Here is a 17,273-nt window from a genome sequence, read left to right on the forward strand (position 1 = left end):
TGTTTTGATTTTTAAATGCCACATCCCTTCAGTAAAAAAAAGGTCTGTCTGCTCTTATGCATATTTAAAAATATTCCAGGTAGATATGAAGATTTTCTGCAGGAGTAACTTTCTTTTCTTGGAGGGCTGCATCTTGCTATCCAGGGTCCATGTTTCTGAAGCCTTTGAATCACTGCTGTGTAAAAAAAAATCACTGTATTTATTTATTTATTCATTATTTGTAATATTAATATTACAAATAAACAAAGTCATACAGAAGGAGAAGAAGCACCGAGCACTAGTGGATGATTTTGTTGAGTTTTGAAATGCCCTTCACGTCTTTTTTAAACTAAGAAGAAGTCGCTGATCAGCTCGTGCAGCTGGTTTTAAAGGATGACCCCAAACTTTGCAGCTCCATATTGAACACAGGATACGTTTCCCCTCCACACCAGCAGAGGGCGAGCCTTTCCAGCCGGCCCGCGCCACAGCATAAACCTTCCTGATCGAAGAGAAACTTTCCTTCCGGCTCCGGTCCCTTAACAAGTGGAAAGGTAAAGTGAGACTCGGCGCAATAATCCAAATATATCTTCACCATCTCAGATTTTGTGAAATAAAAATAATAGTTTTTTCATTGTTATTAAAATTATAAATGGAGACATATGCGTATTTTAGCCTTAAACGCCTCTCAGTCGTTGATATTCGGCTTAGAAGTAGAGAAGTAACCCCGGCTTCAGCGTTCACGAACGGTTGCCATTTTTCTCCTGTGACGCGGTCTTCAGATATTAGCTTTTAATTTCTATAAAACAGAGTGGCTGTTGATGTGAATGTGTCCAAAAATTCGTGATGTGTTGAATTATTAAAGCGTCCGCTGATTGTCTCTTCAGCGATTTGATTTTCATTACTAGATGTGTCTTAGCACGCTAGCCAGTTAGCATGCTATTATTGAGGCTGCTGTAAGTATGGGTTGAGTTCCAGGGATCTGATGCACGTTGTCTCTTAATGCAGATGCTGATGCCCAAGAAGAACCGCATTGCTATCTACGAGCTCCTCTTCAAGGAGGGAGTCATGGTGGCCAAGAAAGACGTCCACCTGGCCAAGCATCCTGAGCTTGCTGACAAGAATGTACCCAACCTTCACGTGATGAAAGCGATGCAGGTGAGAAAGAACGAAGGTCCAGCTTGTAAAGTTCTCACCAAGACTAGAATTAACTGAGATGTAGTGACTGTAAATGGGCTCGTGGGGAGAAGAAAGTGGGGGAATGTGACAAAGTGATCATGAATGTGTTTTGAGCATCACTTAGAAGTTCTGGGTTTGTGTTTTTAAGTGGGAAGATGTCATTTGTCAGTCCAGATATCAAGTCCTGGTTGTGTACCTGTAAAATTTGTTTAGTAGTTTAACAGTACTATGCTGTCTGGACAATGTCCCCCTTACATGTTTGGGTTAGAGAAAGTTAAGGGATGAGAATTATATTTCTTTTCAGCAGTTAATTCTGAAGTGAAGCTCCTCTGCATTAAAAGGAGCCAATTTAGATGGTTTGGGCATGTTGTTATTACACCTCTTAGGGAAGATTTTTGTTTAGGCGTGGTCCAGATTGGGGTGGCTAAACCCGAGGCAAATTCAGGATACTCTAATTTGGGACTCTCTTCCTATCCTCCCAGAAGAGCGGGAGTGAGTGCAGATTTAGACTTTTCTTTTTATATTTATAATATAGAGCCGTTAAGAAGAGAGGAAGTAAGGGAATGCATGCAGAAAAAAGGACTTTGCTTGAAGGCGAACCTAGGCTGCTGCATTTAGTTCTGTGGCATGTGGTCATCTGGTACACCTATGAGTCCTTGATTTTATTTTGAGTTTACTGTGTAATGTATACAAGTGGCTGATGCCATCGCCACCTTGTGCATGGCGCTCACATCCCAGTGTTTTATGCAATGCCTGCCATAATGTCAGGACCTGTCCCCTTTGTGTGTGCCCCACCACTTTTTAATAGACGGTTTGATTTGGTCCACTGTTGTATGTGGGGGAAAAATCAGCATGTATCTGTTTATTTTTTATTTATTTTTCTTTGGCTTTCACAGAGGATGTAACATTTAGCTGATTTTTACTGCCGTCACACTCATGGCAAATGGCATTTACAGTAGGATATTACTGATGTGTATCTTTTGTGCCCTTTCAGGTTTCGTAAAGTTGTGTGGCTGATTATTTGCTCTTTCAAACATTTTTCACATGGGTGTTGGTGTCGGCTCAGAATCTATTGCATCTGAGTTCATTTTATCTTTTGGAATGATTGTAGGGCAGTATGGTGTGTGGTGGTTAGCACTGTTGTGCACTTACTTGCTTTCTGTGCACTTACCTGAGCAAGAAGCCTAAAGATACTTTCTGCATAGTGCTGCCATACCAACCTAGATTTTGTACTGATTTATTGTGGTAGTCAGTATAATGTGGTAATTGTGCTTTTCCGTGCAGTCTCTGAAGTCCTGTGGGTACGTCAAGGAGCAATTTGCCTGGCGCCATTTCTACTGGTACCTCACCAATGAGGGCATCCAGTACCTGAGAGACTTCCTCCACCTTCCCCCTGAGATCGTGCCCGCCACCCTGCGCCGCCAGACCCGCCCTGAGACCGCAAGGCCCAGGCCCAAGGGTAAAACATCTATCATACATGCTTGTTTCTAATAAGTTTTGATTTTTCATTTCCTGAAGCCAGAAATACTAGTAATAGTATTTAATATGTTAATGCTTCCTGAGGTTATAAATGATATTGAAGCTGATTGTGAACTCAAAATCTGGTGCTCAAACACAGTTTTCCAGAAATCAAAGTTGCTAATCTAAACTTCAGCAGATTGTTTTAGATGTTCTGGATCCTGAGTGTGATCTGTTCTAAATAAGGTTTATTTTTTTCTCTTTATCAATGAAAGTTTTTTGATTGACTTCTGAACTAGATCGTAACAATCTCATTTCATAATTTCCTTGCCTTTCGTTGAAGCTGAAGTTGCTCTTTCAATTGGCATCTTCAATTGGATCTTATGAAAATATGCTAAAGAGGTTTCAGCAATTAAGTGCCACATAAAATGTTATGGTCTCCTCTTGCTGTTAGAGGGTGTTGTAAAGCATACAAATTTAAGTAGTTCATTAATAAACTCAAAAGAGGGACCTCAGAGTCCAAAGACTTATATTTAGTGAGAATTGTTAGCATTAAAATTAAAGAATTTTAAAGCCTATTGAATTTCCTCTTTTGGAAAGCCAGGAAAACTGGAGCTTAATGTTTTGTCATCTTTTTACCTGCAGGAGTGGAAGGAGAGAGGCCCGCCCGCCTTAACCGTGGGGAGGCTGACAGAGATGCTTACAGGCGATCTGCCGCGCCCCGTACGTATAACACCAACTACACTAGTCACATTATGAGTTGCTCATGTGGTCTTGTGATGTTTACATGAATGATGCAAACTAAAATGGTAATTTTGGATCATTAAATCATACGGTGGTGTTATTCATTAGTAAAATGTCTTGATTTTTCAGAGTGAAATGTGAAAATGCAGTGATGTGACCCATCACATGTTCCTATAGTTTGTCTACTCTTGTCTGAATGAGCACCTCAGTCCTCATTCTTATAGGCTGGTCACGCAGATATTAACACCAATAGTTGTAACCGCACAAAGCTCTGAAATGACCTGCCTCCAAAAAGTACAGGCATCTGCAGACATCCGAGCACCTCGATAAACTTTGAGTAGATTTGTATAAAATTTTAAAGTTGGAGGACCTCTAGTGGCTGTCTGAATCACTGCATGTAAAAACTTTACACTGGCTACGTCACCTTTAGATGGCGGTAGAAACCAATGCCCTGGAAAATGTTAAACGTTAATGGTAAATGTAATGTTGTAAAATGGTTTGTTTTAAGCCAAATCACAGCCTGTTTCCAAACCAGTAGTGCTTGTGCCAAAACAAAAGCAAATGACATGTTAAATATGTTCTTAGGTGAGAATCTAAATCATGTTTCCTTTAGAAAACTGATCACAATGATTCAGATGAAACATGTTATCAAATATATATTATTGAAAGGATTGAGCTTGTATGACAAAGACAAAAATCGATGTATGTGGAGGATTTGGATTTTAAAAATGAGGCATATGAAGCTCCCATCACATCATTCTGATGTTCAGAAGGCAATTTGCTGGTGTGAACTTTAAACTTGTTTATCAAAGAAAAACAACAGTAAAAATTATTATTACTGCCCCACCCCCCCTGTCTAATTTTGGTATATATTTGACATGTTATGGTGAAGTTTTAACAAGTTTGACATTTCTGAAAGTTACTGGCTGACCTCTTAACTCATAACTTCTCCTTTAGCTGGTGCTGACAAGAAGGCAGAGGCCGGTGCTGGAGCTGCCACAGAGTTCCAGTTTGTAAGTACATTTCCTTTGTTTCATGCGGGTATTTTGAGAAATGGGCTGGCAACAAAAACCTTGTCTTGATCTTGAATGTTTTTCTGTTATAAGAATTGTTTTCTACAGCAGAACAACAAAGGCTCTCCTCCCTAAATTTGTGGGTGCGGTTTTAAAAAGGAATGTCAGAAAGCTAAATGTGGTTTATACAGTGCAGCTGGAAAACTTGTAGATTCTTGTATTGAACATGTTGGTCGACTGACAACATTTTTCTGTTGCAGAGAGGTGGCTTTGGACGCGGCAGAGGACAGCAGCCTCAGTAAATTTCACTCTCTCTTTGTGTACAATAAAGAAAATCCAAATACAACTGTCTGTTTGTGCTTTTCTTCTTAAAGTATTTTGTAAGATGAGCAGGCGAAAGTCCACATACGTTGGTTATAAATTTGAGCAATGTGATGGTGGACCAGCTCAGGATTAATTGAGTATTAAAATACTTTGATAATTAATGAGTGTGTCAAGAGAGGTGCCACAGTGAGACTGAGATGGTGTCAAATGAAAAACAAATGCCTTTGTTTTTGGCAGGAAGTTAGTCTGGTGGGTAAATTGTGTGGAGGGTCATTTTTACAGTTATCTCCCTCACTGTTAGTCCACACAGAAAACATTAGGTGGTTATGGTAGCGTCAAGTTGAAATGATCTAGGACTCAATGACTCACCTGCATACTAAATTGGGCCTTTTTGCCAAAGTTATAATTAACCCAACATAACCTTTTTACACAGAGGAAAATTTCTTTTTAAAGTTTTTAACATTGACTCTCATAGTTTTCCTGAAAGCAAAGATGGATCTGGGCTCTTGTGCGTGATGGACTGGTACCCTATCCAGGGTGTAGTGCGACCCTAAATTGGATAAGTGGAAGAAAATGAATGGATTGATTTTCCTATGTTGACAAAAAGTACTACCAACCCTGGAAAGGATGTCAATCTACCCTGATACTACTGAATATGTCAGGAACTATACTTGACCATGAGAAACCCAATTAGGTTGTAGCTGCTACTGAAGACTCTCAAAATGTTAACCAGCTTATCTTTTAATTTTATCTGACATTTCTACGATGTTTCAACACAAATTTGACTTGACAAATCTGCTTATAAGCAGATTTATCTAATGAAAGAAAGTGTCTTGACAGTCTTGAGATGTCCTGCTGCTGACATCCTGAAAGTAGACCTAACTCTTTTTACACATGAACCTCAAGAGTTAAAACAAACTGATGGGTGAGTTGGCTACAGAGTTACAATATTTCAGTTGTTGTAAATACCTACATACTCTAGAAAGAGCACACTTGGAGACGTATTGAACACACACACACCAGCCTGAATGTGAAATACTGGTGTTTATTTGTTGGCACATTTATATTACAATCTTCAGTCTTCTCACACTGGTCTTATTCCACAGTCCCAAATGACAAGAGGAAAAAAAATAAAAATTCCAGTGACACATAGACCTTGAACACAAATACAGATATGCAACTTCAAGGCTGAGGTCAACGGTTCAAAAGTGAAGTTATCAAATTCAGAGTTTGTTTGGTTGTTTTTCAGAGATGGCAGCTGTCTTTTTTTTTTTTTTTAATTAACATTTTTCCAGTCGTTTAGCAGGTGAAACGGTCATCATTGTGCTAAAGGAAAACTGAATGTTACAAATCCTCAGCTGCTAAGTGATGTGCTTTGTTTTATTCTTTTGCTTTGGCCACAAGATGGGGCCCAACTAACTGACATGGCAACACATTAATAAACCGTCCACTTTGGTAAATTAAATGAAGTGACTTTATCTGAAGCTCCAGTGGTTTCAAGTTAGGAAGCGTCATTATTTTAAAGAGGCAATTTTATAGCCAAGAAGTCCAAGAAAGGGTGAATGTGTTTGTACCATCTAATGATACCATCAGTCTAATGTGGAATTCAAGTGAAAACCTTTACTTCCAAATTTCCCGCTAGCACTCCAACCTAAATCAGTCAATTTGTGACAGAAACTGTTTGAATTTTAGTAAGAAGGGTTAAAAAAGAAAAAAAGAATTACAATAATCCTTTAGGACCAAAGCCAAAGTGCATTCTCTGGCTATCAGATTGCTGTGTTACCTATATACAAGACATCAGGTTGTCAGTAACAAGAGAAGACAAAACAAAACACAGGATAAGGAATAAGTGGTTATTAATAATTAAAAATGACTGGCTGTTTACTTTACTGTTTAAATCCTCCTCACATTCATTTTGACAGTACCTGTCACCCGCATCAAACTAGAGAGCCATAGTTTATTAGGCTTTTGTTTTCTGCCATATGTAGTTTCATCCCGTTTCTATTTAATTGTACCTTTAGATGATGACTAAAAAGTCTAATCAACACAAAATCTCATTTCAAGTGCCAGGTAGAGCATCATAAAGCAAGACTTTGACCACCACACCTTTCTAAAACAGCAGTAAAAACAGTCCAAAGTCTCAGGCTGGAGGAGACTTTAGACCCTTTTCACCTTAACTGTCATTCAGAAGAGATCTGAATTCCTGGATTATTGCAGGGCAGTGTTAGCAGCTGTGCTAGCATGTGGTGATTTCCACCATAATCATAAACATGGAAGAAAAGACTCAGTCCACCACTAAAAGCCACTCTGCTCTTTGTCTAGATAAACTTTGCTCCGCTTGCTTTCAGTTCTCATTTCCTATCAAAGGGTTTCTCATCAGATTGTGAATCATAAGACTGGAGTTTTCTGTGCATATTCATTGTTAAATACATAAGTACTGCCAAGTCTCCCAACAAACCCTAATGAAATCTTTTTAAATCTATGGGCATCAAATACTTTTTTAATGTGGCTATAATCAGTTTTTTGTTAACATGATTTTTTTAAATGTAAACTGTGTTTCTCTTATGCAAGAATCAAAGACCTTTTGCCTATGTACTTAAACTCAACTTTACACTATTATTCAGCATCTTTTAGCTCCTTCTTGTGGTTTTCCAGCCTGCAGTCCCACATTGCCTGCATTTATACAGTTGTAGCATAGTTTTCAGCTGCAACTGCTTAGCAAAAACAGAGTAAACAGCCATCTGGTGAAAGTAGTGGCAGGGTTATAAACTAGTCAGAAAGAGATAAGGGAGAGCAAACAAAAGATGAATAAAAGGAAAAACAGAACCGAATGAAATTCACCAGTTAGAAAAAGACAACTCCAAACAAATGCAAAAGTTTGTTGGATGTGCAAATTTTGTGTCCTATAAACTTGGAAGGTGAAATGTATCAGATCTGCTTATGCAAATTTTTCCAAATTTATCAATGTGGGGAAAAAAAAGGCAGAACACCAAAGTGGGGAGATCAATGAAAGAAACCCTCTAGGGGAAAATTCACTGATTAAACCTAGTGGTACAGAGGAGGAAAAGACTCCAGGCTTTCCAACTCAGAATGCAGTTATACTTCATTTCATAGTTTGACTAAAGATGATAAACAAAAAAAAAAAAGAAAAAAAAATCCTTGCCATTACCAATTAATTTTGGTCTAAAACAAAAACATTAAGGTTGTTACAATTTTCTATTATAAATAGGCTCTTTAATCTCACCCACAGCCACATTCCTTGTTCTTTAGCCTCTGATGTACTGAATGCTATCTCAAGAGAAAATTCCTCACAGCTTTAAAGCCAACGCAGTGAGTTCAATCAGGTTTTCCAGCCTCAATTGAAATGACATGTAGCACTCACAGATGTGTAAGAGGTGTTTTGTCATTTGTATTCTCATCTTTGATCTATACAGAAATAAACAATTTACAATAAAAACCTCTTACATGCTATCTACAGCGCCTCCAGTTTCACAGTATTGAGCCAGCTGCTTCACGCCACATCGCAGCCAAGTGATGCAGCTGAGCTAAAGAGACTTTTGCCAAACGTTAGAGAGGAGGAAAAAAAACAAACAAACCCAAAAACAAACAAACAAAAAAAAAAAAAAAAAAAAAAAAAAAATAGTATCCAAAAAGCATTTTACATGTTAAAAACAAGGTCTCAAACTGTACAAGGCTTGTTTGTTCTGCATCTTGCCAAAATCAGTTTGACATCAGTTTAATGTCAAGCAGGTGTTTTGAGTATTTTGGGGGATGCAGAATAAATACTAAGGAGGGAAGGTTTAAAAAAAAAAAAAAAAGAGTCATGACCATAATGAAAAGTGCCCGCTAAATTCATCTGTACTATGTTACAAACACAATGTAAACAATTGCTTTTAACCAATCTGAATGTGAGGAGTAAAATATGGAAATTGTTTTAATAACTTAAGTGATATGTGCTGCACTTTGAAATTACACAAGTCCATGATTCTGAAATCTACTATTTCCACCCTCTCAGTGTTTGGAGGAAGACTCTGTAGTCAGTCACATGAAAGCGTTTTAACAAAGAAAACAAAAAGGGATCAAAAAGAGAAGAGTGAGGACAAAGATGGTTTTTACATTGTCTGCTGACATTCTTTCAGTCACTGTGCAGCGCATATACATATATACATATATGCATGCTCTGAAATTGAAACCTGTAGTGCTTGGCTAGCTTCCCAAATAGGAAAGAAACAGCTGAAAACAGAAATGGAAAGAATATTGAAATTAAGGGGCCGTATCCTTCAGGTTTAAAAAAAACACAACAAAACAAAACCACAAAAAAACATAACAAGAACAACTACAACAGGAGAAGAGTGAAGAAAAGCCAAAAGACCTTACCCTGTCTGTCACACAGTCAGCATCAGGTCACTCGAGTGAGTGAAACGCAACAACAATAGCGCTCATGCAAGACAAGTCACTTCCCACAATTCTTTTCGTTCAGATACAATTTTTCCTATCCTTAAAACAGGGGAGGGAGTACACTTATTATGGGCACATTCATTCACAGAAAAATAAACAAAAAAAAAAAAAAAAAAGATGGAGACATTAAAAAGACCACCAAAAGCCTTCAGCTTAAGCACTAAGTATACACTTTTACATTACAACAGTAAAAAGTAGTTCTTGCATTCAATAAACACCACGCTAAGGGTGTGTTAAGGAAAAGGGAATGAGGGGACACTTCATGCAGTTGTCAGTAAAAACAAAAACAAAAAAGAAGAGGGGTCAAAAATTACATTTACATTTACAAAGTGTTTTGGACTATTCATCCAACACTTGTTGAGTCTGCACCAGATTTCTGGCACAAAGGAGTTGGCAAGGCAAACCATGTTACTGAGACAAAAGAAAGAGAAGAGAAGAGAAGAGAAGAGAAGAGAAGAGAAGAGAAGAGAAGAGAAATAACACAAGTAAGAGCGCAGGTGGTGGCGAAAGCTCCTGGGGTATTCAGAGTTGTGGTTTTAGTTATCTGATCCCAGAAACAGAGCTCTGATTGATGCTGTAGGTAGGGGAGAGGTCCCCACCTATCGTGGTCACCAGTGGAGTTCCATTACTGGTCAGACAACTCTCCTGGAGAGCCTCAAAGTAGGTGGCCTGCACAGGCTTGTGACACTGCAACACTTGTATGGCATCGTCTATTTTAAACCATTCCCTTTTTCTCCCTGTTTTGCAGAAAAAGAAAGCATTGTGGAGAAGGTTAACATGCAAGAAAAAAAAAAACAACACACGGGGAAAAAAAAAAGTCATTATGAAAAATGGGTTTTGACTGATTATTAGTACTGTACACACAGCTAAAGTGAAAATCACAAGGGCAGGAACAAAGCTGGTTTTATAATCTTCCCCAGTAAACACACACTAAAAACTGTAATATCACTAAGGCCAGGCAAAAAAAAAAAAAAAAAAAAAAAAAGCTACAGTCAAGCATGTGACTGCCTGAGAACTTTGTCCGTATGATCCCCATTCTGACAAGTAAACAAACAGTGCTTTACCAATGTTGACTGAGTCCTCCCAGTCCTCCAGCACCTCCGTTACAATAAGAACATACACATAGGTCCTGTGTTTTCTCTCCTGGTTCTGTGGAAGAAAACATTTGCATAATTAACCAAACAGTAAGGAGACACTTAAAGACACCCCCCCAAAAAAGTCAACACACAGCAGCTCACCTCAAATATTCCCACCAAGCGACCTAAAGTCCCCTTCACACCAGCCTGTAAAATGAATGAAAAATGATGAAATGCTCAGTAAATACTGTCACAGGATGAAGTCACAACAGACGATTAAAGGCTTTTCGTTCAATATGAAGAGATTGAGGTCTATGCAAAAACACTTGTATAATTGAATGCACTCCAACAGCCTAACAATAAACACCCATTTGAACCTCATAGTGTTTAGTTGAAATAGTTTCAAATAGAGCTGATTTAATTTGTACGGTAATTGGAAATGGTGTTTGTTGTGCACTGGATTATATTACATCATAAGATTGTGTTTATCCCCACACATTCACTCCATCTAAATCCTGGATTGTGGTTTTTGCGTCCACAAAATAAAAACAATATACAGCATATACAAAGACTGAAGTCTTGTTCTGCATGCACTTTTCTGCAACGAGGCACATTATTTAGGGCTGTAAAACAAAAACAATTGGGGATGTTCTTGTACACTAACTTAATAGGCAAGAGATTTTTAGTAGATACACTTATCGTATCCATTTGAAAATTTGACTTCCTTCGAGTTATGGCATTTACAAGATTTTCTGAAAATTTGAGCCATGACCTTGCCCTTGAGATCAAGGTAACATATTCAATCTCATCCAAGATTTTTAGCACATACCTATGGCATCAATTTGAATATCCTACATTGCTTTGTTCTCAAGTTATCTCATTCACAAACTTGGGAGTCCACATTTGCCCTTTAGTGTCCACTGGCACTAGTGTTGCACGTTGTCTTTTGCTTCGGCTGAGTGTTGCACATTAAAGACATATTAGCCTCACTGACAGAAATTTTCACTGCTGACAAGCCAGGGCAGCAATGTTCAACTGTCCAGTCAACTGATTGTGCACATTCCTACAAAATACAGTCATGTGAGTCTTGTGAAAACCGAAGTACACCCTTACTGCCTCCAAAGGAATTAAGAGGGTAAGCAGAAGCCAGGTGCTACTAATTAAGTGGGTATGCAAGTGTGAAGAAGTTTGAACAAGTATGGGTTGTTTGGAAGGGTTGCCAGGAGAAAGATTAATCTCTGTAAAAAGAACATGGCAACACAACTTGGGTTTAGGTTAACAAAGTTGCATATGAACAAACCACACACTTGTGGAACAATGTCCTTTCAACAGATGAGACCAAAGTGAAGATTTTTATTACCATAATACAAAACGCCACATTTGGATAAAACCCAAACACAAGATATCAGCACAAACCTCTGATACCACTAACAATGCCTAAAACTTGGCCAAAATTGGGTCATGCAACAGGACAATGATCCAAAGAATACCAGCAGATCTACAACAAATTTACAAAGAAAGGACTCAAGGTGTTGCAATGGAACAGTCGAAGTCGGGACCTCAACGTGACAGAATCATAAGAGATCTGTGCATAGAAAATACCCGCAAACCTCAATGAGGTGAAAAAACTTTGTAAAGAAGAGTGGGACCAAATTCCTCGACAATAATGTGAAACTGACAAAGTCAAACAGAAAATGATTACTTGCTGCTGTGTACTTATTGCTGAGCATACTTCAGTTTATCGCAGGACTGCTTAGTCCGATGAAAACTCTTTTCATATGACTGTATGTCATATGACATGTTGTTCTTCTTTTGATTACACTGAAAAGCACGCTTTTGACAGCTGTCCAACAGTGTCAGGAGCCACTAGCATATATCTTGCCTCCTTTAGCTTTAACACAAGCCAAAAAAAGAAAAAAAGTAGAGAAAAAACAAAGCAAAACAAAAACAAGGTTTTTGCTGCCTCAACTTCAAAACCAGTTTGTTTTATTTTTTCCTAGAAGGGATTGGTTTCCAAGTTTCTCTTTAGATACCATGTTATCATTACCCAACTTCGCCCAACAGATAACACACTTGGGCTAACAGTCGTTGACATTGCTGGTCCAGCAGAAGTCATATGACAGGTATTTTTCACGCATCTCCCCTTAACTGTAAACTTTGTTTTCCCACAAAACAAAGCACTATATTTTCCCCTATTAGGCTCCCATATATGCAAATTGCCAGGGATTTGGCTCTCGTTTTTTTTTGTTTTTTTTGTAGTTCTAAACTGCAAAAATTTATGATCCTCACAAACAAAAACAAAAAGAATTGGTGCACCACTTGGAAAACACTCTCCTAGCTGAAAAAGCTAACATCCCTAAAAAAGGGATCAATTCACAAAGTAGGTCAATGTCAGGTTCCCCCCTCATAATGACTGGACATAAATTACTTCTACAGCAATGAAATTACTATTAAACGCATTGATAATTGTCATTGATTTCTTCTGACAAAATGTTTAACATTAATCAAGCAACTGACAAAATAAACAAAAACAAAACAATAATATAGTGAGGAAAAACAAATTCACAATCTGTCAGAGCCCAGTCTCAGATGTCCAACTACTAGTCAAAAAAACTAAACTACATAAAACATAATATTCAACAAAAACAGAAAAACATTTTTCAGAGGCTGAAGCCACAGTTTTCTTGGAAAGTGCCAGATTAGTGGGGGAAAAGGTTCCTGATTTACTGATCAACTGATTTTTAAAATTGACTTATTATACATCTGAAAAATAACCCTCTCTCAACTTTTGGCACTTTTTGACAGCCTCTCTCTCAAAATCGTTTTTAGTTTTGTCATGTAAAAGGTCAGGGAAAAAAGCAGATGAATAAAAACTTTGCAAGTTATTATACCTTTTCTCACAATCCTAAAATCAGAGCCATATAAATGTCACAACCTTTCTGTCATAGAGAAACTTTAAGGTCTCTGAGAGCTTAATATTGTTGAGAAAATTTTAACACCAAAAATCATCTCCAAGATTTTAACTCCCAGAGGTTAACAGTAGGTCAGGTTTTGATACAGCACCAGGCCTCTCACTGACATCTCTGCAGCTTCTTCCTCAGTTTCCAGTTTCACTCTATAAATAAATGTTGACTCCACACACTGTACCAATTGCACTCCTAAGGCCTTCAGCTTGATCATATGGTAAAGAGCAGGCACACCACTAGAAACTCCAAAGACGAGCCAGGGATTAAGTAATAGGCCAAAAGTCAACCTGTTTGTTTTTATGAGATGGAAAAAGTCTCCCAGCTCTGGCATTCATGTAACACAAGACTACTGGGCAACACTTGGGAAGAGGATGTACAGCTGAGACTTCGTTACCAGTTATGCAATGCGTCTTCAGGTTGCAGGGTCGGGGTGCATCTCCAAGATACAAGGATTAACAGAGATAGTGAACAGTCTAACAAAGAAACCCTCTGTAAATTTTGGCTTGCTACTGCATGCCTTGTCTTCACTCTCATCCCTGGAGAGACTCCAAACCAATAAGCATAAGCAATCACTTATCACTTATACGGTGATCAGAACAGGCTCACCAGGATTAGGATATGTCCTATTACACCATCGTCCAATAAAAGGCTTAGAAAGCCAGTGTAGTTGGTGATGTATCAAGCAGCACTCAGTCACCACAGAGTTTCTGAATGTAGCCTTTTAGCACATAAGGAGCCTGAGAAGTGATGTGACATTGCTTTTGACCCTGTGGAAATTTGCTGGCAGGCCTAAGTGTCCTGCAACCACCAAAGCTACCAATCAGCAGGAGCCAGGATAAGGGATGATATCAGCATCCATCAGTGTGACGGATCACACAGAGAGGATAGGCTTTATAAGGTCAGCGGCCCACTAGGAGCCAACCGCCGGGTGAGATTCAGTGTCTTATGTGCCCTGTGTCCATTCTGATCAAAATATCCAAAGGATGAACAGCATGCAGAGTGGAAGAATACCTGATTTAACAAACAGGCGTAGGCAGTATAAGTAGGATATTGATTTCCAATTAGCTTCAGAACTGTTTACTAATTACTACCCATCCACCCCAATACAGAACAACAAAAACAACATGTTGTGTCCTCCAAGCTGCCCTTGTAATGTGACCACTACTGTATACTAATATATATAGCTACGAGAAACTTACAAACAATAAAACTCAATTGTTGTCATTTTTTGCGTTTGTGTGACTTGACTGTAATGCAGTCAAACTGCTGTGCAGCCAGTGTTCAATCTCTGTGTGACCTCCTTTGACACCTAAAGACTGCTTTGTAACATGATGCTATGATACAGCTTACATGTTGCTAGGCTCTCTCTCTTACTGTCCATGCAAACAGGATGACTGCATTGACAAAATGGATTTTGAAAACAAGGTATCAGGCTCAGTGTTAAATACAGACAAGTTAACAGAACTGTAATACAATACATCTTATGAGTCTATACTCAAACAAATTTGCCACACTTTCTGAGAATTATATTTCCAGCTACTGACATTTCTGAAAAGGATCACGTTAAGGTTCCCAGTACGCAGTATACATAGAGACAACATCTGTCACTTGGAAAACCAAAGAGAAAAGGCCATCATACTACAGGCTTAAATAAGATATAACAATATTGAGTGACACAACCAACCTCTTCACACACTTCTCGAGCTGCTGCAACATTGGGCTCCTCTTCGGGCTCCATTCCCCCTCCAGGAACTATCCACTTGTCAGGATGTCGACTACTGCTCACCAGTAGCACCTGCAAAACACCCCATACAATACTGGTCAGGTATGACAGTCCAACTCTGAGTTACTGTTCACATAATATCAACTGGGACATCGAAAAATACAACTCAAGAAAAATGGAAATGATAACTCATTGGGTTTAAGAAAACTAGTACTTTTATTACTGTCAATAAATCATAGCTAGTGAACTAGTTTAGATGTTGGGTTCTTAGTGGAGATGAGCTGTGGAACCCCTGGCTGCCAGTCAAATAATCTACAGTCTTAGGTAGAAGTTTCCACTTTGGTGCTGGTAATGCTGATACGTTTCCTGTAATCAACAACCCCTGTCTACACAGTCTGGCCTTTACTTTAACCAAAATGAGGAATTGGTTTGGTCCCATCTCCTCCCCTAGAAAAATGTAAGTACAAAGACATCTTTGTGTCTCCTTTTGACTGTACGTGAGCGTCCCAAATCGCGACTGAGCTCAAGTAATCCACAACACGTTTTCGCTTTTTCTGATACGGCTAGATAGGAGCGATAAATACACAAATAGCATTAATAATGTTGTAAAATATGCACACAGGGCTCGACGCTTCCATTAAGCTGGTGCTCCAAATATCAACAGTGTCAATTTCGCAAACAAACTAATCAAAATACACAAGTGATACAAGCCGGCTATCACTGCCAGAGTCATCTTCTGGCTTAAACTAGGATAGCTACTAGCTACATAGCAGTACAATGTTTGGCTAGTAATACCAGTTGCATTAACACAATACACTTAGCTCGCCAAACTATCTGTAACGCGAGCAGATACATATCTTAGCTGTCGCTTTAAATACTAAATATTCTCTGTCCATCCGACAGCTGGTAGTGATAGAGTCAGCACTCACCACAGCCTGTACTGTGGGCTGTGGTTGCTGGCCGATAGCCGGCTGCCCACGGCAGCAACCCGGGTAGTTAGCAAGCTAACGTTAGCATTAGCGCGGAGCTAGTAAGTCTGGTCATAACCGAGGCTACTATCTGCACTGCTAAAGAGGCTTACATAACACTCGAGTAAGTACCAGCTAAAAAATAGTGACTAATCAAAACGTCGGGAGTCGACACGAGAATAAAATAAATCATTTTCCAGTTGGGATAAAACCAAAGCCGTGTTGATAAACGTCTCGATCTACACACAACAGAAAAGGCTGGATAAAACCTACGGATGCTAATATTAGCTTGGCCCTCCAGACAGTTCACATCACCGAACTCACCTCCTCCTCGCTCTCGCTCCTGAAGCACAGGCAAGCGGCCCGCTTCTTGTAGCCATCCCCGTCGTACGTCCGGGTTTGGTTTGACTTGAGCTTCATCATTTCGGGAGCGTAAAAGTTCAAAAGTACAGCTATATTTGCCACTTATAAAGACGATGGTTGTAGACGCAAAGTCCTCCTACGGGGAACCTCGGCGTTTTACTTAAAAGAAATAACTTCTTCTTCGCTTCATTTTCACAAACCTGGGAACATCTACGGCACGGTCGCCATTACAAGGAGCCGCTACGCCCACGACGTAGTTTAACCATTAATAGCTTGGCGAGCGTAAGAAATTTACCTATCAAGGGTTGAAGAATTAGGGCAACGAAGCGTGGGGGAAAACGCAGCACCACGCTCTGACTGGAGTGAGCCGGTAAAGGGAACTGGCACTTGAGGCTCCAACTAGATGGCCCGGTCTACTTATCTGATGCCGATATTAATTTATATGACTTTTTTATTTGGGGAAACATCGTATTTAGCGTAATCAAATTAGTTTGCTGCTCACATTAGAAAAAGAGACACCAGGTTAATTCATCAGTTTCAGCCAGAGGCGGAGCCAGACATTTGAAACACCCGGGGCTTAGCCCTAAAGGGTAGTATGCATGTGGTATTTTTATTTTTATTTTTATTTTTATTTTTTTTTGGGGGGGGGAGGTTAGAAATGACTGAAAGATTAATAGGCTCTGTTTTGAGTTTTGTTCAAAAAAGAATGACTTCATATAGGGAAAAATATATATCACATGTGCAGGACATCTTAAACTAGTTTTTTAATTAAGCAGCAAGGCAGAACAAAGTCGGGGCTGTATCAAGACACAGGGACTAAACCCCAATTCAACCAGACCCAGAACTGATCCGGAATTAAAACAGGACTACAACAGTTCAAAATCAGGACTACTGAGGACTTAACCAAGACAGAACCAGAATCAGAACTAGATGATAGTAGCACTAAAAATCATCATAGACCTGCACTACACTTATTTTTTAATTCCACCAAAGTACAATATTTAGATTGAGAAAAGTTTATATAA

General features: G+C 39.0%; 2 protein-coding genes across 3 annotated transcripts; one reads left to right on the forward strand and one right to left on the reverse strand.

Annotated features, from left to right (window-relative positions):
* The first annotated feature begins 489 nt into the window (after positions 1–489).
* rps10 (ribosomal protein S10) lies at positions 490–4,710 on the forward strand. The gene is made up of 6 exons (XM_085354593.1): positions 490–530; positions 985–1,134; positions 2,440–2,614; positions 3,259–3,336; positions 4,315–4,370; positions 4,631–4,710. Exons 2-6 carry the CDS (start codon positions 985–987, stop codon positions 4,670–4,672), a joined length of 501 nt encoding a protein of 166 aa, XP_085210719.1. The 5' UTR covers positions 490–530; the 3' UTR covers positions 4,673–4,710.
* Positions 4,711–5,730: 1,020 nt separating this feature from the next.
* On the reverse strand, positions 5,731–16,610 carry nudt3b (nudix (nucleoside diphosphate linked moiety X)-type motif 3b). 2 transcript variants are annotated; one of them, XM_085353440.1, is made up of 5 exons: positions 16,210–16,610; positions 14,879–14,989; positions 10,391–10,435; positions 10,217–10,301; positions 5,731–9,889 (listed from the first exon to the last, which is right to left on the reverse strand). In XM_085353440.1, the coding sequence occupies exons 1-5, from the start codon at positions 16,306–16,308 to the stop codon at positions 9,693–9,695; spliced, it is 537 nt and encodes a 178-aa protein (XP_085209566.1). In that variant the 5' UTR covers positions 16,309–16,610; the 3' UTR covers positions 5,731–9,692. The 2 variants fall into 2 exon arrangements, with proteins under 2 accessions (XP_085209566.1, XP_085209567.1); XM_085353441.1 differs by lacking the exon at positions 16,210–16,610 and adding an exon at positions 15,538–15,659.
* Positions 16,611–17,273: the final 663 nt, after the last annotated feature.

Source organism: Diplotaxodon limnothrissa, linkage group LG5 (genome assembly GCF_057381915.1).
Source record: "Diplotaxodon limnothrissa isolate DT_005_m linkage group LG5, D_limnothrissa_male_GT1.1, whole genome shotgun sequence".
Lineage (NCBI taxonomy): Eukaryota > Metazoa > Chordata > Actinopteri > Cichliformes > Cichlidae > Diplotaxodon > Diplotaxodon limnothrissa.